This window comes from Schistosoma haematobium, chromosome 1 (genome assembly GCF_000699445.3).
Source record: "Schistosoma haematobium chromosome 1, whole genome shotgun sequence".
In the NCBI taxonomy this organism is placed as follows: domain Eukaryota; kingdom Metazoa; phylum Platyhelminthes; class Trematoda; order Strigeidida; family Schistosomatidae; genus Schistosoma; species Schistosoma haematobium.
Window position 1 is genome coordinate 21,478,886 of NC_067196.1, and position 22,491 is coordinate 21,501,376.

Sequence of the window (22,491 nt, forward strand, 5' to 3'; positions counted from 1 at the left end):
GATTTCAAAATATTAAATGAGAAAGATTAGTTCAGCGAAGAGTTCTCTTTTCGGCGAATTCATTTTCAAAGCTGTACAATCGCAAATATATATACTTATTTTTACAGGATGATAATAATACTTATAATAAACTTGTTATTTAACCTCACTATCACCATGTATAACAAATTTATTATCAGTATTATTATCATCCTGTAAAAATAAGTATATATGTTTGCGATTGTACAGCTTTGAAAATGAATACGCCGAAAAGAGAACTCTTCGTTGAACTAATCTTTCTTATTTAATGTCTTAATGGGTGTATTCCCTTTATTAAAAGATTTCAGAATAGTTAACTCGATTCAATCTTCTACCAGTGAAAGCTACATATATGTAGTAATCCAACAAAAAATCACCAAGCAATGCGAATGAACGGCGTAATGGGATCTGAAAACGCACAGACTATTTTAATATGTAGGTGGGAAAAGTAAGGAATCCATCAGGGCTCAAACGAACGCTTCCAAGCGGCCAACTCCTAACTGCAAACCAGATTTACACCTCTTTGCAACTGAATAAGACTTACATTGACATTGAGACTTAGAATCATCAGCAGTTGTATTAGGACAGAAGCAACACTGTCAATAGAATATCCAGTCAAATGTTAGAATTCGCTGCCGGCCGAGCTAGTCTAAGAGACTTCCCAGGAGTCCTCTAAGAGGCAACTTGATCTATACTTAAGGTCTGAGGATAATATCATACTATGATTTACCGATTTCTTTTTCCTCTTTTATCGTCAACATACCTAGGTTCATGCCTCGAGTCATTCGTGGTCCCTTGCTACTAGACACGGAAGCCTGTTAAGCGAATGCTTCTTCTATTCCATCCACAACCATTTGAACCATTTGGTGAACAGTCGCGATTACGTTGTATCATTGGAGATTCGTTTTGTATCTTGTATCAATACGATGGCATCACTTCCTCTACTTGAAGGTTGGGGGTTATAAGACATGGTGTGAATGGACCCAAATAAACTTAATAATTGTCTTGATTAGACCGCTTCTGCAAGACGTCACGATTTGTCGAAGTGACCCATGAATTGTTTTGCGTCACTTCAACCTTCCAGCTCTCAGTAACCTTCATCGGTAAACTATGCTACTGGATCGTCTTCTGGTTTCGATCTGAGGCTTGTGTTATTGATGGTTGTTGTCTATTGCTTTTAATAGTAAATGTACGTGCATTGTGTACGACCACTGGGTCTTCCATCCACCTTCCCTTTTGATCTCATTCACAGTTCTCAAGCCACTCCGCATGCTGTCCTGATACACAAAGTGCCTTCCCCTTATACGTAAACGCATGCAAAGGTCATCAGTAGCGCTGTATTTAAAAAAGTGAGATCACCTGGTTACTTGATTAATCCACATCAATCTAGGTAAACACATTTTCTAATCTTAGATTGTGTGTCCTCGTCGTAGTGTTAAAAAGACGGTTGCCATCTTGTCGCAGCTAACTCTATTTAAAGTTAACTGTAACAAATATGGTGGATTGAGACTGATGGTTGTGCTGGAAAGTTGATTTTGGCAGAATTTGATTATTTATGTCAGGGCTTATTGTTGTGAATCTGGAGAATGCCGAAATCACAATCGAGCCAGAGTAATGTGAATTCATAGTTTCTTGTTGGCTGTTTATAATCATATTTACCTTAATTGTTGTTCTTGCTTCACTCATAGCGTGGAAATCGACAATTTTCGTACGAAAAACGGGAATGTGATATTAATGCACTTCATTAGTGGGAGACTTGGATGAATCGATCAAATGTGAACAACAAATTGTCGCGACCAATAGGCCCTTATACTAAGTCGTATTTTTATCGTAGTTGCCGATTTAGTTAGGGGAATAACATCCCTAAGTTCATGTTGATTAATATTCTCTTGTCCACTACAGATTGATGGAAATTAGTTTTTTACTGAACGGTCAGTGCATTTCGTAAGCGAAAATGCCACTAGTTTGGTGGTCATACTTGTTAATTCTCCAGTTATTTCGTTGGTTACTGTTTTATCGTCTATGTTTGGGACCGTCATTGTAGTGATGCAATGGATTAAAAGCAAAATGCATGTATTAAGATTATATCCGTTGAAATTCGGTTTCCTAAACCAGAAAACGAGGTTTAAGTATGTCTCTTAAACGGGTATCAGGACTAAATCCGTAGTCCCAAGAGCTTTTTGGACGGGAACGTAGGTGTTTGGAATTCCATTTGAACTAGTGAAGCAAATAAGCCAGGGCCTAATCTTTGATTCTTGGCTTTATCGCAATTATTGATATAGATATGTGACAAAGTCCCGAAAGTGATTTGCTGTTTAGTTTAGCCTGTCTTCGAGGGGCTTGGTTACTGGGTTACGTTTTTTGATCTGCAGTGATTTTATTTGTGGTGTGATCAGGGGAAAGTGGAAAGTACTGAGTGCTAGTGAAACATAACACCAAATCACTTTAATTATTTTCAACAGTGTGGTTAAATGTAGGTTGGTAAAGTGATGCGGAGACCTAGTGAACGATAAAGCTCAGTAATTAATTTTTAGACGTTTTACTCAACACTTCTGCATTTACATAGTTGTTCCTCAGATCCTATTTCGTAGAACCGTAACCTCACCATATTTTTTCACCTTTTTACTTTAGGTGCAAAGAACAATCATCAATACTCATGGACTTTCGTCAGAAACCTATATTTCACAAACTAAAGTCTTGTAGGTTTCTTTTTCGGGAAGTAAAATATAAAAATGTTCCACTTCATTGTTTTCTTCATGTTTCTTATTATTTACAGACTCCATGTTGTTTTTGACATGGGCTTTTCACAACATCTAAGCAAAACAATTTTTTATTTGATTATGTGTTGCTCAGTGTGTCCATTTAATCAAACTAACAAATTTCGGAATTTGTCTGGTAACTTCAAAGTCATGACTTTGAATGCCGCCTGACCTATCTCAGTCTGCAAATCCACACTTATTATTCTACTATACATCACATTTCAATCGCACAATTTTTAATTTAAATACTACCTTGTCAAAGAATTTTTAAATCGAATTTTAAAACCCACGTTAAATATTGCGTCTAGTGTTTATTCATTATATACATGTTCAAGCACTACTTTCCATTTGATATGCTTGATATATTAACTGGAGTAAGCTTCTAGAAATCTCTATAATAAAATCTGATTGTTTTGATCTGTAGCCCTATCTTAATAGATATAACTGAATAATAATGGTAGTTTTTAGTAAGACTAAAATTGATTGATTATTTATTTATTTTAATACATAAATATCGGTACAAGAGGGCACCAAATATATATGCGCCACAAAAAACAATGAAAATTTGGAGAGAAGGAAAGAAAAGGTAAGGAGCGTAAAAAAAGAACAATAACGAACAGATTAGTGTAAGGTAGTGTAATAATAATAATGGGGGAAACAGAAACGTACAATCAGAACAGATCTTTCAGTTAAGGAAGAAGCAACCACTTTTTATGATGAAAGTAAAATAAGGTTACAGCAGGATCGCCACTGGATTCTGTTCTGAGCCATATCTGATAACGTTTCTACTCGAGAACGTTTATATAGAGCCGAATTTCCACCATAGGCGAGCTGCTGTATAAGTCGAAAAACAAGGATAGACAGAGTGGGAATAAAAGAGAGTGAATAAATGACATAGTAAATAATAATAATAGTAACAATAGTAATAATAATGTGGATCGTTTGATTGTTAATTGAAGCAAGAAAGTATTTTCCAGAATTATCGACAGTTCATCATATTTGTATGTGGGCTGTGATACTGCCCGGGTGCCCAGACCGAAGCAAATGGTTTTCTTAGGGGGCCACACTCCGAGCCTTTGACCTAAAGGTCTAACCCACAAGACAGTGGAGCATCGTAAGGAGATGCAGTCCCATGGTAGCCGGTGACCAACGATTGGTTCATACGCCATTTGTTCCTTCAGGATACTGGAGCCCATGTGCACCATTGGTTTGTGATCCGGTTAAAGCGCCGGACATTCGCTTTTCGTCCTCTCATTTTCGTAAACGACCCCCGCCACGAGAAGGCAGTGAGTAGGACTTCCCTGGCAGAGGCTGTATACGTGTGGCCGTGTGAGAGTATTTCGAGAGGGAGGGCGGACTCCCCCACTCTCGGCCATACCAGGGCATTTGGGGGCAAGACTAAAATAACAATGTTGTTTCAAATATGCTTCTAGAACAGGTTAGAAAAGGAACACGATGATATAGAGAGTTGGTGAACAAAAAGAAGTAATTTAGCTAGTATTTTTTATCTCCGACTTCTCTTATTAGTTCAGGAATTTTCATGGATTAAACCAAACGGTTCTGATTTGTAATTGTTAAAGCATAGACAGACACCAAAACTTGTCTAGAAATATCAATAACTAAGGTTCGAGTTAGTTTATTGCATACGGTACACTATGTTTGGTCCGTTCATGTATAAATAAACTAGATATACTTTTCGTCCGGTTTCAAAATCTTTAATTCTATGTTATCTTAACATGTGAGCAGAGCTCTGAAAATGATGATCAAATGTCTGCCATCTTTAAATTTTACCCGACATTATCTTTCTCATGGGCAATATATTACTCCCATGATATAGGTGTTTATGAATTATTAGTAGTACATTGGTCGTAATGTTGAGATTGACAACCCAGCTTCTTTTACCGATGTGACTACCGTATATTAGATTCTCAGGACTAATGCAACTATCCAGATAATAGGTTTTTTATACATCAACGAGCTTATCAAAGTAAGTCTCTTGTGATTGAAGTTGATTTACATTGGTTGTTGCTATCAACATGGGAACCACTGAAAACCAGGGGTCGCTAAATATATATTTGTTTTTGGCATAAAACTCTGATTGTATTTTGTGGATATTTCAGCTCATATACACCAACTTGAGTGAGTATCAAGGTGCTTATTAGTTGCACCAGCATAAATTTACTGTAACACAATCATATATAAGTGCACACTTTTCGATCAAGACTGATTTCTTTTTTCCCTTATGATTGGCATCTTGAATGCTTAGAAAACGCTTTTTTAGTAACCTAACTATTACCAAGTGTATAATTTCTGATTTATTACCTGCTAGCATTTCAATCTTGAAACTGCCTTTTTTTTTCTAACAAAATCTAGCTGGATGGGACTATATCAAATGGTATGCAGATTCAACAAAGTTAGTTCCTGGTTGTACAAATCCTTTGATTTTAGCAGCACAACAATGCCCAAACATGGACGTAATCAAATTAAAAGTGGCTGTTCTCCTAATGATACCTTTAATAGATTTTTCCAATAAAACATTTGATTTCTCAAGTCTACACAGTATGATAGAAACTGTTGAACAAAACCGTGATGGCTTTTTAAAGGAAGTTTTTCATGAATACAGATCGTTTTCGAATTTTGATATTTATGATTCTAAAACGACCTCGTTCAGGTAAGATAATATATTTTAGCAACCTATGGATCTTTAAAATTAATTGGGTTTAGTACTCAGCACAGGCTTTTGGTGTGCTTTCTAACTATAGATTTATTCCACTGTACAACTAGTATTATGATATGATGTTAAATGTTGGTTCATTTGAACATTTCAGCTAATTTACGGCTTTTTTATAGTTGTTAAAACACCTTAATTTTTGAGCTTCAGTATTATATACCAGTGATTAATGCTAAAAAAGGAGAATATTAAGAGCGGTCATATGAATAAACAACAAAGATGGAGTAACCTAGTTGATAATAACAATGCTAGGGAACTGTATTTCTTTCACAGCATCGAACATCCTATATAATATTATAATTTGATTGGTAATGGATAAATCTAAACAGGTTTCTCTGTTTTGTTGTTGCACTTCTGTATCCTTCTTCAAAACTATCCTGAATAAAATTATGAGGTGAAATATTAATAAGACTTATGAGTAGTAACCCTAAATGTTTGTATTCCTATTTGCACCAATATTGTCCAGAAGATTATACTCCAAAAATATTGATGTTGAACTTTACTTATTACATATTCACTGTTAATCTGTCCTAGTTAGTATTAAGTTTATTGTGTAATTTAGTAAATATCACTTTTCCAACAGGTACAAGTTTGTACACTCGGCTTTAAGTCACTATTTATTTAAAGACAAAAAAAACAACACAGCCCCTAAATGGGAGAACATAAAGCAGAACTGTGATCTAGTTGAAGTTTAAGTGCTGAAACTACTAGACCATCACATCCTAACATTTTCGTTATATGCCAGTTTCTAATATAATCAGACGAACAAATGGCATGTTGATATATCCAGATTGTACCAGTTTTTCAATTATGATGTCTCCATGATTTATCCTATCTTCTCAATGAAATTGTTATCTCAATCTTTTCAGTTATTCTGAAAGCTCATACTTAATCTTATCAAATATTCACGTGCTAACCATAAGCATTTATTTATTTATTTGAACACACAAATATTGGTACGAAGAATCACCGAGTACATATGCGCCCCCGAATGCCCTGGTACGGCCGAGAGTGGGGGAGTCCGCTCTTCCCCTCGAAATACTCCCACACGGCCACACGTATACAGCCTCTGCCAGGGAAGTCCTACTCACTGTCTTCTCGTGGCGGGGGTGTTGTTTACGAAAATGAGAGGACGAAAAGCGAATGTCCGGCGCTTTAACCGGATCACAAACCAATGGTGCACATGGGCTCCAGTATCCTGAAGGAACAAATGGCGTATGAACCAATCGTTGGTCACCGGCTACCATGGGACTGCATCTCCTTACGATGCTCCACTGCCTTGTGGGTTAGACCTTTAGGTCAAAGGCTCGGGGAGTGGCCCCCTAAGATAACCACCTGCTTCAGTTTGGGCACCCGGACAATATCACAGCCCTCACACAAGTCAAGTGAGATTTGTGTGGCGCATATATATCTGGTGCCCCCTTGTACCAGTATATATGTGTTCAAATCAAAATCAAATCAATCACCTCTATGGATTTTAATTCATTTTTGTGTTTGAGTCCTAATGTGAACATTAGATTTGACATTCAAGCACATACAGCTGATAAGTACCAAGTGTGGAGAAACACTGATCCAAAATCTGACTGCAAGCTAATATCTTCCTCTGCTCAATATTAATCAAATCGCCATTCAAACTGGCTGCCTTCAACGTTCGCACATTTATGCAGGTCGGACAACAGATAGGGCTAGCTATGTCTTTGGAAAGTCTTAATATTGATGTTTGTTGTTTATTCGAGACTCGTATTCAAGACTCTGGCGAAGTACTACAAATTCGATCTCCATCTGTCGCTTCAAAAAGCTTGTTTTACGTGCGCTTATCCGGGGACCCTGTGGCATCTTCGTCTGGTCTTGTTGGCGTTGGTGTCGCACTAAGCGCTAGAGCTGAGGCAGCACTAGTCGATTGGATCCCCATTAACAGTCGGTTATGTGCTGTTAGATTAGAAAGTTCCATCAAAGTGAGAAGAAATCGGCGTGAGAAACGATGTCTTTTCGTCATCTCCACCTATGCCCCGACAGATTGCAGCCCGGATGCAATCAAGGATGAGTTTTACCACCAGTTGTCTGTTCTTCTCCAGAAAGTGCGTTCGACAGATATTGTAGTACTAGCCGGAGACTTGAATGCTCAGGTCGGGCGTCTAGGCACAGAAGAGAGTCGTTTAGGTGGCCGATGGGGACTCTTTGGTCGCAGGTCAGATAACGGGGACCGTCTACTGCAACTTTGCACAGACCACAACCTATTTCTGGCTAGCACTAACTTTCGGCACAGTCATCGCCGATGTGCCACCTGGCGTCCTCCCTCTGCATCTCAAGCCTGGACTCAGATTGTTCACATCGCGATGAGCTACCACTGGCGTGGTTGTGTACAAGACTGCCGCTCCTTTTGGAGTACCTATCTGGACTCTGACCATGCCTTGGTCTGCGCAAATCTTGCCTTACTTTTCAGTGGACAACGAAGTGACCGCCATCAACGGATTGATATTAGCAATCTGGTTGCAACTTCTGTTGCAAGTAAGTATCGAACCGAGCTAGCCTCTAGGCTAGCTACCACTCCACCGAAAAGTATAGATGAGCATTAGTTGCAATTGCATGACGCCATGAAAATGGCGGGTACAGTCAGTTGTGGGTTCGCGAAACATCCCGCTTATAAGCACTGGGTTTCTTCTGGTTCCTTACAACTCATTGAAGCCCGTCGATCTACTCCGGGTGACCGTGAGTTTGACCATAAACGAAGGATGTTACGTAAGGAAATTGGGCAAAGCTTGCGTAAGGACCGAGAAGCCTGGTGGTCGAAGCGTGCTAATGAGCTGGAAGCAGCAGCTGCATCTGGTAATTACCGGAAGCTCTTCCAACTCATCCGAGCCACTGGCAGTAAGAAGTCTGGTGTGAGCGAAACTATCTGCGAGGATGATGGGATACCAATCACTAACATCTATCGACGTCTTGGACGATGGGCAGAATTTTTCGAAGGGCAGTTCAACTGGCCTGCTGCTCCAGCAACATCGGTCAAACTGTCCTGCCCTCCATGGCCGGTGACGACTGATCCACCAAACGAGGAGGAAGTCTGCAAGGAACTCCAACTCTTGAAGCGTTACAAATCACCTGGCCCAGATGACTTACCTCCGGCTCTTTTTAAAGATGGTGGTGACTTTTTGACTAAGGAATTGACGACGTTGTTTACAAAGGTTTGGGAACTAGAGATTGTACCAACGTCATGGAATGAGTCGATAGTTGTCCCTATCTTTAAAAGGGTTCACGTCGTTCCTGTAACAACTATCGGGGATAAGTCTACTTCCGATTGCGTCCAAGCTATTGGCTTCCGTCATTCTTCGTAGGTTGTTCAAAACCCGAGAAAGATTGACTCGCGAGGAGCAGGATGGGTTTCGTTCTGGTCGAGGATGTATTGATCATATCTTCACCCTCCGCCAAATGTTAGAACACCGCCATATTTATCACAGGCCAACAATCGTAGTGTTTCTTGACATTAGGGCTGACTTTGATTAGTTGGACAGGACTGTTCTCTGGGATTGTCTATCGTAGGAGGGTGTGCCTGAGAAGTTTATTAACATCCTAAAAGCCCTATATACAAACACCTCAGGCAGAGTGAGGGCATACAACCACCTCTCTCCACTGTTCCATTCGAGCAGTGGGGTTAGGCAGGGTTGCCCAATCTCACCATTCCTCTTCAACTTTGCCATCGACGACATTCTGGAAACAGCTCTGATGGATGTAAGTAATGGCGGTGTGGATCTGTTGCCTGGAGAAAGACTTCTTGACCTTGAGTATGCGGACGATATTGTCTTACTGTGCGATAATGCCCAAGGCATGCAATCCGCACTTAATCAGTTGGCAATCAGTGTCCGTAGGTATAGTATGTGCTTTGCACCTTCAAAGTGCAAAGTACTTCTACAAGACTGGCAGGATTCCAATCCTGTACTCACTCTGGATGGTGAGCAGATAGAAGTAGTCGAGAAGTTCGTGTCTCTGGGTAGCTGCATAAGTGCTGATGGGGTTGTGAGTGATGAGATCAATGCACGTATAGTGAAAGCCAGAGCGGCTTATGCCAATCTGGGCCATCTTTGGCGCCTTCGTGATGTTAGTCTGGCTGTAAAAGGTCGGATCTACAACGCGTCGGTGAGAGCAGTTCTGCTCTATGCTTGTGAAACCTGGTCTCTCCGAGTTGAGGACGTTAGACGACTCTCTGTGTTCGATCATCGCTGTCTCCGAAGGATTGCTGACGTCCAGTGGCAACACCATGTCAGTAATGCAGAGGTTCGGCATCGTGTGTTCGGGCACAGAGATGATAATTCAATTGGTGTCACCATCTTGAAACACCGACTTCGGTGGCTTGGACATGTTCTCCGAATGTCGTCCCAGAGAATTCCACGTCGTGCATTATTTGCCGACTCTGGGACTGGTTGGAAGAAGCGGAGAAGTGGTCAGTGCATGACATAGTGTCGTGGTATGAAAGAAAGCTGCAAAGGGCTGGCTTCTGTCGGTCCTTCACGACTCCCTGGTTGGGGTCTGAGAGATGGTGCAACACAGTGGCTAGAGAGGTTATCAGATATGGCTCAGAATAGAAGCCAGTGGCGATCCTTCTGTAACCTTCTTTTACTTTCTTCATAAAAAGTGGTTGTGTCTCCCTTACGTGAAAGATTTCTTCTGATTGTACCTTTTCGTTCCCTCGTTACTACCACACTACCTTACACCAATCTCTTCGTTATTGTTCTCTTTTTTTAGCGCTCAGCTTTTTTTTCTTTTCTATCTCTCTTCGAATTCTCATTGTTTTGTGTGGCGCATATATATTGGCGCTCTCTTGTACCAATATTCATGTGTTCGAATTAGTAAATAAATAACATATGCGCCACACAAGTCACTTGATTTGTGTGTGGGCTGTGATGCTCCCTGGGTGCCCAAACCGAAGCAGGTTGTTTCCTTAGAAAAACACTCTTCGAGCCTTTGACGCAGAGGTCTAGTTCACAAGGCAGTGGAGCAACGAAAGGAGATGCAGTCGCATGGTAGCCGGTGATTAACGATTGGTTCATACGCCATTTGTTTACTCAGGATCCCGGAGCCCATGTGCACTAATGATTTGGAATCAAGGTTTCCCAACTTCCCTAGGTAGATCCTCGATATCCACCGACCCGGTTAAAGACATTCGTTTTTTGTCCTCTCAATTTTGTGAACGACACCCGCCGCGAGAAGGCAGTGAGTAGGACATTACTGGCAGGGCTATATACGCGTGGCTATTTGAGAGCATTTCGAGGAGAGCTGACTTTCGCCACTCTCGTCCGTACCAGGGTATTGGGTGGCTTTTCCTTCGTTTACATAACTGTCTGCTTAGAACTGAATGTGTAAAATAAACTTATCCTCATTATATCTCTTGTTTTGACGTTCTAACGTTATGTGCCGATGGAATGTTACGAAAGTAAGTATGAAATACATGAAAGCTAAACTGAAGTTAGATACGTGTATTAAAAAGTAGCCATCTAGCAGTATAATAACCAACAAATTATGTCGTATTAACCAGTAAAATGTTATCGAATAAAAATAACATCTGACAAACTAACTCATTAATTAAGTACACACTAATATACCTCGACTTGCACCACATCATTTATAAGATCTATCTGGCTTTCCGAAGTAAAAATATGACTTCAAATGATTTGAAAACATATGTGTCGTCCTAATATTCTATTTTACATGTTTCTGTTGTATTTAAAGTGTAAAATTAGGTTGTTATGAAAACGACGGAATGTTTATGCTAATTAATGCTTCATCTGGTCTCTCATCCGATCTTAGTTGAAATCGGTGGATTAGGTGAGTATCGCACAAATATTATAAATTATGTGTTGTATATTTCTTTTCCATTTCTTTGTCACTGTCCAAAGTTAAATGTATTTCGGTTTTTGACTTCCTCATCATCCAGTCTCAAACTTTATTGTGAATGTATATTAGGAAAGGGTTTTTATGTAAAACTGACTTGTATGTCCTACAGTTTAGTGGAAAAATTGTAGTCCGATATTGATATAATATTTATTATTCACCTAATATCATTGGACACAATATAATGTTTCTAGACTATATTCGTGGGTTCTTATTGATATGTAAAGGGACGTTGTATTGTCTCGAGTTTTTCAACAGACACTAAACTTTATTCCTTGAATCTAGTCGGTATCACGATTCCGTCATGAATTGTTTATAAGTAGTACTGAAATATTTGATTTTTATAGGGTTGGGATGAGCTTGTTTTAACATTTACTCTGTACGAGATGACCAATTAGAATTGTTTCAATCAACGTACATTCTTCAGGTTTCTCAATGACATTTGTGCATTGGTCTATTACATATGACTTTATTCTATAGTAAACGAACCTTACTTAATTGAACTTCCTACCTCCCGACCGTTGTTGCTACCTTGACGTGGTGGTCGGGCTTGCCTATCGTGATGAAGCAAACGAGCTATACTGACTGGAACAACTGTTCCTCAAGGTCCTACCACGTCAGAAAGGTCGGTTGAAGAGCGGTAAGACTAAAAGCAACAAACCCAAGCTCCGAAGGCGAAGTCGTACTCCTGACTGTACAGAGGTGTGACAGCAGTAAGGTGTTTCCTTCAGACAACCAGCATGACAGCGATGCTGCCTTCCCACAAGGAGGGGTGGGGTTAGAAAAGGTCGACCCTAAAAATGCACACCTCGCCTCATCCCACGGATATCCGTCTCCGGCGGTAAGGTCTCAACAAGTACGGAGCTAACACAAAAATTGCCCATAAAAAGGTCGTGTGTGACCGACCTCAAGCAGTTGTCCCTTGGGCACTGCGGTCACGCTCCCAGGTCACTAAGACCACCTCTAACTCTATTTCCTTTTCAGGTACCTTCAGAACAACCCTTCCACGGTGTGGGCAACCGGGAAGTGATAACCGCCCTCATGCCTCTACCAGCACTCAAGACCACTGTATTCATAATCAACCTCCCTCCTCAATTCCTATTATTCCTCCTACATCGACTTTCACCTCTAAACTTCCTTTTTCGGCTTCCCCCTCAAGTGTCACCATAGCCAACGGTTCTAGTGCTCAAAACACTGTCCCAGGTCTACTGAAACCTCACTCCAAACTACACATTGGAGCCTTCAACGTACGCACTCTATGTCAAATCGGTCAACAGGCTTCCTTGGCTAGAACCCTAGAATCTCGTACCATTGATGTATGCTGTGTCTCTGAAACACGCATACAGGATCCCAGTGTGGTCATTCACTTGACCTCACCTTGGCAAAACGGAGAGCCAACGAGATCCACCCTCCGTGTATCTGGTGACCCGACGGCCAGTTCTCGTGGACTGGCAGGAGTAGGGATAGCACTAAGCATGAGGGCGGAACAAGCACTGTTAGAGTGGATCCCCGTTAACAGTCGTTTATGTGCTGTTCGGCTAAACGGCTCCGTAAGAACTCGGAAGGATAGGGACACACGTCGTTGCCTTTTTGTCGTTTCTGCCTACGCTCCCACCGACTGCAGCTCAGATGAAGTGAAAGATGAATTTTACAGAGAGCTATCTGAACTTCTTCAGAAAGCTAAACGTCCAGACAAAGTACTCGTAGCAGGTGACTTTAATGCCCAGATAGGTAGTTTAAATCAAACAGAAAGGCATTTAGGTGGGTATTTTAGTATTCCGGCACAACGAACAGATAATGGTGATCGTCTGCTACAACTATGCTCAGACAATCGTTTATGTTTAGCAAACACAAATTTTAAGCATAAGGAAAGACATCGTCTAACATGGAGACCCTTTACACCAAACCAACGATGGACTCAAATAGACCATATTGCCATTAGTCATCGTTGTAGAGGGTCGGTAGAAGATTGTCGCTCATTCTGGAGTACCTGCTTGGACTCCGACCACGCCCTAATACGGGCACGCATCTGCTTGCGCCTCACTGGACGCAAGAAAGCCACAGTAAAAAGACCCATTAGAATTGAATTGAATAGCAAGAAAACGAAAAGTAGGTTCCAGGAACAACTGAGGTCACAATTAAGTAGTTCTGAAAACGAGGTTGACCCAGATGTTGCTTGGAAAGATATACAAACAGCTGTGGAAACAGCAGTGACATCTATCAGTGATTTAAACCACAGAGTTTTAAAGAACCAGTGGATTTCTTCAAAATCTATCACACTGATGGATTCTCGCAAACTTGTCCCATCAGGTTCCGAACATGATGAAGATCGACAACAAATCAGATCTAGGTTAAGAAAAAGTCTAAGAAACGACCGTGAGCAGTGGTGGGCAATGAAAGCAAAAGAGATGGAAAAGGCGGCGACTATAGGGAACACAAGACAGCTTTATATACTAATAAAGGAAACTGGAACTAATAAGTCAAGTGTAAGTGAGATTATTACGGAAAAAGACGATACTCTCATCTACTCCCAGTCCAGACGTTTAGAACGATGGGCGGAACACTTTAGGGAACAGTCCAGCTGTCCTTCAGCGACTCTACAACTACCCTCCATTCCCAGACAGTGTGAATGGAACATTGAAGTAGGTCCCCCAACTCTAGCAGAAGTTCAAAAGGCTATAGTTAATCTGAAACGAGGAAGGGCAGCTGGTCCAGATGGATTGGCTCCAGAGGTCTTTAAGGATGGTGGTCCAATATTAGGGATTAGGTTGACTAATATTTTATCTAAGATCTGGGAGTTGGACGTTATCCCATCTGACTGGTCACAATCACTTATCGTCCTAATATATAAGAGTGGGTCAAAATCATCCTGTGACAACCATAGAGGGATTAGTTTAACTAATATAGTATCTAAAATACTAGCCTCGATAATTATCAGACGCTGAACTAAGACTCGTGAACTGCAAACACGAGAGACTCAAGCTGCCTTCAGACCTGGTCGTGGCTGCATCGACTACATATTCACCATTCGTCAGGTTCTAGAACACAGGCATACTTATCGACGTCCGACAATGGTGTTCTTTCTTGACTTAAAAGCAGGATTTGACTCTGTAGACCGCGAGATTCTGTGGCAGTGTCTGTCATTGAAAGGCGTACCTCAGAAGTACATAAACCTTGTGAAGGCTCTTTACTTGGACATTACCAGTCGAGTCAGAGCTTATGGCGAAATGTCATCTGCTTTTGCAACCTCAAGTGGTGTCCGTCAAGGCTGTCCACTTTCTCCATTTTTGTTTAACTTCATCATAGACCTACTGATGGAAATAACATTCTCGTCGACTGAATTCCCGGGTATTGATCTCCTTCCAGGAGGTCCACTTATAGACTTAGAGTACGCAGTTGATATAATCCTGTTTGGTGAAGACGCTGACAAAATGCAGAGTCTTGATAGCACTAAGCAACAATGCCAGAATGTTTGGAATGCGCTTCTCACCCTCTAAATGCAAGTTGTTGCTTCAGGACTGGCCTGCGTCAACACCTGAACTAAGGATAGGGAGTGAAGTGGTCGAACGCGTCGACAACTTCACTTGTCTTGGAAGTCTGATCAGCCGTAATGGGCTGGTATCGGACGAAATCTCAGCACGGATTCGAAAAGCTCGTTTGGCTTTTGCCAACTTACGTCACCTTTGGCGAAGGCGAGATATCCGTCTATCAATAAAAGGACGAGTATACTGCGCGGCAGTCCGTTCTGTTTTACTTTACGGCAGCGAAGCATGGCCTTTAGGAGTAGAAGAAACTCGTAAGCTACTAGTATTTGACCACAGATGCCTTAGAAATATTGCTGGCGTCTTTTGGGATCACCGGGTAAGTAATAGTGAGGTTAGACGCAGGGTATTAGATAATGATGGTAAATCAATTGGTGAGGTTGTTAATCTTCATCGACTGAGATGGTTGGGTCACGTGTTGTGTATGCCTGAACACCGATTACCACGTCGTGCAATGCTAACGAGTGTTAGAGATGGTTGGAAGAGAATTAGGGGCGGCCAAACCAAAACGTGGCATCAGTGCTTGAAGTCATTAACTTCTAGTCTGAGCCATGTCGGTAGATGCAGACTACTTGGTTGGGGTCCACGTGACTATCTTAACCAATGGTTGGAGACTCTTGGTGACATGGCTCAGAATCGATCACAATGGCGTCGGTGTATACACTTTCTGTCTTTCCTTAAACTAAGAGATTAAAATCACTTCATATCTTTCTTTCTGCTAACTAATTCTTTCTTCCTGTACTATATTCTTATACACAATCTTTCTTTTATATATTACCACCATTGACCTAACCACTACTTTGAATCCGGTGTTCATCTTGCTGTGCTAATGATGTATGGCGACTTGGACCGATGCATATATGTGCATGGTCTTACGTTGTAGCTGACTGACCGTTTCAAAATGTGTACAAATACATATAACAACTTCAAGAAGTCTGCTGATCATCACTGTACATGTTAAACTGATCAGCGCTGATATGTCTATGAACACTTGTAATCTATTGCATATCTAATTTTTAATTTGTTTGTTACAGTTGGAATTGTCTGGTCTCATTGCAACAATGCAGACATTCGAATATATCTATGTTTGGGAACGTAAATCATATTTTATTTATTGTTAATTCGCCTACACGTTGGGTTTTATGTTGTTTGTATCATTGGTTGTTAAAACAAAAGTTACAAATATTATTCATGAGTTGGTATGCAAAAACTGCGAAGCAAAAACACAATTTTCAAAATGAGTGCTTTCTTTTTTTTATACATATTTCAAATCTTCTACACACTTTTAATTAAAAAATTTTACATAAACTTATTTTGATTGAAACATTGTTTTAACGATTGTACATCAGAATTTTCTAACATTGATTATACATAGCTTATATTTGTATATAAATCTACTTGTCAATTAATTTCTTGTCTTTTAACTACTTCTTTATTTGTGATTTACTGTCTGCGTCGACCAGACTGCTTTCATTTTTTTGTTTCACCGATATGCGGCTTAGAGTAAAAATATTGGAGTATAAGTATTGTTTAAATAAGACTATGTCATTTCAATGCAGTTGGTTAATTCGGTATTTTTCGACGACTGTAAAATCATCAACAATAGTGCATGGAGGTTACACATTAAAATTTTTCTATCTGTTCGAAATCTACTTATTTACTTGTTTTCTTACTTAGATAGTTGACGACCCTTTTCATTGTAGAGCAAAAACAGCTCTATTTAACCTACCACAAAATTAATAAATACACTATTGTAAACTACTGTCGTAGAATATACATCTTTCTGCTTTTAAGTGCAGTAATGACAAATTACTTACTTAAAAATTTAGTAGGATGTAATATTTGAAGAAGCTGTAGCCTAATGAAAGAGCTGTAATCACTTTGTCAATAAATGTTCTATAGAAAGCTTAAAGTATACAAAATTTAGATGGAAATAACCCGTAGGTGAAATTCTTGATAATATGATGAAAATACAAAGAAAATCGCTCGAACTCATTAAACTACAGTAAAATGAGTTAAGCTATGCCATCGAGCTATATAAATAATAATAATATGCTGTTGATAATTCTAGCTCAAAGTTTTTAAAACGAAAGAGATTTATTATAGGGCTTAAGGTGAAAAGTTTTATTGATATCTAAGGAAGGTTTCCAGTGAGTTGTTAATACAATTACTATATATATATATGTATGATTGGCGAAATTTTCGTACGTCAATAATCAGTGAAACAAAGTTAATTTAGCTTTGCTAAACAACACAAGAATTGTTTTTTGAGAATACATGTAATAAAGAAGGCCGCGTATGACTTTAAACATTCTATACTACTCATGTTGTAAGCTCTTTAGAGATAAGTGTGAACTTGACTAAAAATTTGTCAATTATCTATAAAACAGACTAAATACAGGTGATGGTGGTCAATGTGGAGCGATTCATTATGGAATTACTCGATATCTGGTTTAAGATTCCTTTAGAAAATACAGAGGCTGAAGCTTCCGAAAATAATAAAATGTGAGTGTTACTAGTGTCGTTGAACGACGAAACAGTCGACTTGTCTTGTTAACGATGTGCAGCAGCTCGTATTTATGGTTCGTCAACTATCTGGTAACTGTAAACAATCCCTCGACCAGACGAGCATGAATAAGTGACTTGCATCTACATCCACTAGCTTGCCTAATTTGTTAGTTACATGATATTTGGCGAAACATGTCTTCGTGTTAATGAGGATGTTGTCGGTCGCTGCAAATGTCTTTTAATTTCGCACTTGTATTTATTGTAAAAATCACGACGGCTATCACCGATAATAAAATGACAGGAAGTTTCAGTTTGATATTTTGTCAGCTGTCTGACAAACTCTTCTTTATTTGAAAATCAAACATCTCTTTGAAAATGTTCTCAACCTTGCTGTTTAAAAATAAGGATCGTAATTTGGTACTGACAGTTTTATTCATCCAGAAATGTACTCCGATGGACGGTCGGAACTATTTTTCTGACTGGTCGATCTGTTAAGAGCAGAAGAGTATACAGAAACAATTTTACACTTAAGAACTTGGTTTTAGTCAACTAAATATCATCCGTAATTAACGTGCTAAGGCGGTTGCAACACTACTCACGTTTGTTAACGATGCCAAAATCTTACTAGAAATGATAAACGCAAGTCCCAACTAGCATTTTACCGATATCTTTTTTGTGTCCTAAAAATCATTCGTCCAATGAAGTTTCTGATTACTGTTGTTTTAAGAGGGATATACAGTGAGAGGGTAATTAGTGGACTCAAGTTTCCTGGTAATTATTTGCAAGAATAATTTAGCCACTTTAAGCAGTGGTTTTGAAAGTAGTCACTGACACGGAATGTGTGTTCCAGGCAAATAATGTGTATATTGATATGAACGAGGTGCGGAGTATTACGCTATACTCCAATTTTACATAACGTCCTTGAATGGATTCTGTGAATGAAGATAATTTGTAATAGTTTTTCTTTGTCACTCTTGATCAAATTTATTTGCTTGTTGGTTTCCCGTATGTACCTGAAAGGCACAAAACCAACAATTAAAACTCGGTGTGATTTTTTCTCTAAGAGTACCAATATCTATTACATACATCTGTTGTGATACTTCTGCCCTCTAATTCCGATTCCTACTATTCTTCAAGCAATAATGAATATCCGAACTCTCATCATCTTTCATGTTAAATACATCTAACTCTTAACCTCATTAAAAGGAAGTAACCGTCCAAATTTAAATGAAATATTAGAGGGTGCGATTGGAGGTTATTCAATTGTTCTTAAGTGTGATGCCTACAAAAAATGTGGATAGTTGAGAAAAATTTGTAATCTAAACTGATATGCATTAGTTCTTAAAATTGCTTTTCAATTATCGAAAAATCAGCTTCCTCATTTCATCTGTGTATGTGGGAGATTAACCATTATCAAAGCGGTATAACATGGAAAATAACCTGCCATTTTATTCATACGGTAATTGGAAGATGAAGGACAGGCCACTTAAGAATAATTTGAACTTTTAGTGTTATTGCGACTTCACTGTTGCTACAAACTGACGAAATTATGTACTTGTATTTTACATTGCATTTAAGGTCTTTCTGTATTTGTGAATCGAGTGCTGTTGGCACACAATTAGGATTATGTTATATCCCGATGAGAATAATGAATGGTAACTTTTGGGACCCATTTATGAACCAATACTATACGTATATTTTTATCGTATAATTATTCTAGTAGCGTATCTGAAATTTCACATTTTCATTCATAAGTAATTAGCTAGCAGATTTTAACATTGCTACTTCTAATACTAGTGAATCTATGATGATCAGTTATTTAATAAATATCCATTACATAAGAGTAGTTTTCTGAACAGTACTTACACTTGGCTTATTGTAATATGTGATGATGATAAACTGTGAATATGAGACGTACAGGTATCCTACAGTACAAAACTAGAAGTTTTTATCCTCATAACTTATTTATAAGCACGTGAATATTCGCCATACTCTATCAGTGGTTTATCCATCATTTAATAATAAGAAACACGTTAATTATCATGCGCCTTTGCCTATATTCGCTTAGGTGTGAAATACAATACGCAGTAGAATGTACCATATCATAGCCCGTTTTAAACCTTCAAATGTCAGGATTCAACATAAGTCAAACAAAAAGAGAATACTTTGTGACTTTTGTCGCTAACCGATATCATCATAAGGATTATTTAAATACCATGAAGTAATTGACAGCTGTTTCGTACTTTCTCGTGACCCCTCAGATATTTCCACTAACGTCACTCGGAACATTTATTATTTGTGATGAACACGATGAATTCCGTTTAGGTTTCATAATAGTTGATTTTCGATAAAACTTGGTTTTCATTCAATATAATCCTTAAGTTAATGTTTCATTGGAGACTTTGCTGACTCTGTACGTTACACTTCCCATTAATAATAATAATAATCTTACTTTTCGACTACAATTCATATTAGTTTAAACAATCGATAGCACAAATCTGATGATTATTTTTCATAACTTTAATGAATAGTTGGCAGTACATCTAAACACCAGTTATGTTGTGTATGTATGGTAGAATACTGTTTTCAAAGTCGTTTACTAAAATCACATAAATTCGAAACATTGTTAGCTGATGATATGATGGGAGAGAAATAAGAAAAGACTACTGACTACCTACTGGGACCCGTAGTAAGAAAAATAGAGTATTTTGAATAACGTTGAAATTGTATCCGATGTCTAGTATTTATCTACACGAGACGATTCAGTCATAATCATTGATCTTGAGAAAGACTAAACATAAGGAAATATGGTTTTAAAGAAAGTTCTTTTGAAGGACAAAAACTACGAAACAATATTAAAGCTCAATATTTCAAAACATGATGGAATGTAAATGAATCACTTCCCGACCGAGTCCGTCAAGGCTGTCCACTTTCTCCATTTTTGTTTAACTTCATCATAGACCTACTGATGGAAATAACATTCTCGTCGACTGAATTCTCGGGTATTGATCTCCTTCCAGGAGGTCCACTTATAGACTTAGAATACGCAGTTGATATAATCCTGTTTGGTGAAGACGCTGACAAAATGCAGAGTCTTGATAGCACTAAGCAACAATGCCAGAATGTTTGGAATGCGCTTCTCACCCTCTAAATGCAAGTTGTTGCTTCAGGACTGGCCTGCGTCAACACCTGAACTAAGGATAGGGAGTGAAGTGGTCGAACGCGTCGACAACTTCACTTGTCTTGGAAGTCTGATCAGCCGTAATGGGCTGGTATCGGACGAAATCTCAGCACGGATTCGAAAAGCTCGTTTGGCTTTTATTTATTTATTTATTTGAACACGTGAATATTGGTACAAGAGTGCGCCACATATATATGCGCCGCACAAAACAATGAGAATTTCAAGAGAAGGAAAAAGAAAAAAAGTAAGAAGGGTAAAAAAAGAACAATAAGGAAGAGATTGGTGTAAGGTAGTGTGGTAGTAACGAGGGAACGAAAAGGTACAATCAGAAGAAATCTTTCACGTAAGGGAGACACAACCACTTTTTATGAAGAAAGTAAAAGAAGGTTACAGAAGGATCGCCACTGGCTTCTATTCTGAGCCATATCTGATAACCTCTCTAGCCACTGTGTTGCACCATCTCTCAGACCCCAACCAGGGAGTCGTGAAGGACCGACAGAAGCCAGCCCTTTGCAGCTTTCTTTCATACCACGACACTATGTCATGCACTGACCACTTCTCCGCTTCTTCCAACCAGTCCCAGAGTCGGCAAATAATGCACGACGTGGAATTCTCTGGGACGACATTCGGAGAACATGTCCAAGCCACCGAAGTCGGTGTTTCAAGATGGTGACACCAATTGAATTATCATCTCTGTGCCCGAACACACGATGCCGAACCTCTGCATTACTGACATGGTGTTGCCACTGGACGTCAGCAATCCTTCGGGGACAGCGATGATCGAACACAGAGAGTCGTCTAACGTCCTCAACTCGGAGAGACCAGGTTTCACAAGCATAGAGCAGAACTGCTCTCACCGACGCGTTGTAGATCCGACCTTTTACAGCCAGACTAACATCACGAAGGCGCCAAAGATGGCCCAGATTGGCATAAGCCGCTCTGGCTTTCACTATACGTGCATTGATCTCATCACTCACAACCCCATCAGCACTTATGCAGCTACCCAGAGACACGAACTTCTCGACTACTTCTATCTGCTCACCATCCAGAGTGAGCACAGGATTGGAATCCTGCCAGTCTTGTAGAAGTACTTTGCACTTTGAAGGTGCAAAGCACATACTATACCTACGGACACTGATTGCCAACTGATTAAGTGCGGATTGCATGCCTTGGGCATTATCGCACAGTAAGACAATATCGTCCGCATATTCAAGGTCAAGAAGTCTTTCTCCAGGCAACAGATCCACACCGCCATTACTTACATCCATCAGAGCTGTTTCCAGAATGTCGTCGATGGCAAAGTTGAAGAGGAATGGTGAGATTGGGCAACCCTGCCTAACCCCACTGCTCGAATGGAACAGTGGAGAGAGGTGGTTGTATGCCCTCACTCTGCCTGAGGTGTTTGTATATAGGGCTTTTAGGATGTTAATAAACTTCTCAGGCACACCTCCTACGATAGACAATCCCAGAGAACAGTCCTGTCCAACTAATCAAAGTCAGCCCTGATGTCAAGAAACACTACGATTGTTGGCCTGTGATAAATATGGCGGTGTTCTAACATTTGGCGGAGGGTGAAGATATGATCAATACATCCTCGACCAGAACGAAACCCATCCTGCTCCTCGCGAGTCAATCTTTCTCGGGTTTTGAACAACCTACGAAGAATGACGGAAGCCAATAGCTTGGACGCAATCGGAAGTAGACTTATCCCCCGATAGTTGTTACAGGAACGACGTGAACCCTTTTTAAAGATAGGGACAACTATCGACTCATTCCATGACGTTGGTACAATCTCTAGTTCCCAAACCTTTGTAAACAACGTCGTCAATTCCTTAGTCAAAAAGTCACCACCATCTTTAAAAAGAGCCG

At 39.7% G+C, this 22,491-nt stretch overlaps 1 protein-coding gene across 2 annotated transcripts; it reads left to right on the top strand.

Annotated features, from left to right (window-relative positions):
• The first annotated feature begins 933 nt into the window (after window positions 1-933).
• Window positions 934-16,898, top strand: MS3_00004867 (uncharacterized protein). Of its 2 annotated transcripts, XM_051212841.1 has the most exons (6): window positions 934-2,717; window positions 5,151-5,190; window positions 5,229-5,251; window positions 5,298-5,448; window positions 11,230-11,325; window positions 15,968-16,898. In XM_051212841.1, exons 1-5 carry the CDS (start codon window positions 2,675-2,677, stop codon window positions 11,309-11,311), a joined length of 339 nt encoding a protein of 112 aa, XP_051073400.1. In that variant the 5' UTR covers window positions 934-2,674; the 3' UTR covers window positions 11,312-11,325; window positions 15,968-16,898. The 2 variants fall into 2 exon arrangements, with proteins under 2 accessions (XP_051073400.1, XP_051073399.1); XM_051212840.1 differs by having other exon boundaries at window positions 934-1,408; window positions 2,650-2,717; window positions 5,151-5,448.
• Window positions 16,899-22,491: the final 5,593 nt, after the last annotated feature.

Coding starts and splice junctions, on each gene's coding strand:
- MS3_00004867 (XM_051212840.1), top strand. CDS start 2,675: ATGGACTTTCGTCAGAAACCTATATTTCACAAACTAAAGTCTT. Junction 2,718..5,150: donor ATTTCACAAACTAAAGTCTT/GTAGGTTTCTTT, acceptor AACAAAATCTAG/CTGGATGGGACTATATCAAA. Junction 5,449..11,229: donor TCTAAAACGACCTCGTTCAG/GTAAGATAATAT, acceptor TTGTATTTAAAG/TGTAAAATTAGGTTGTTATG.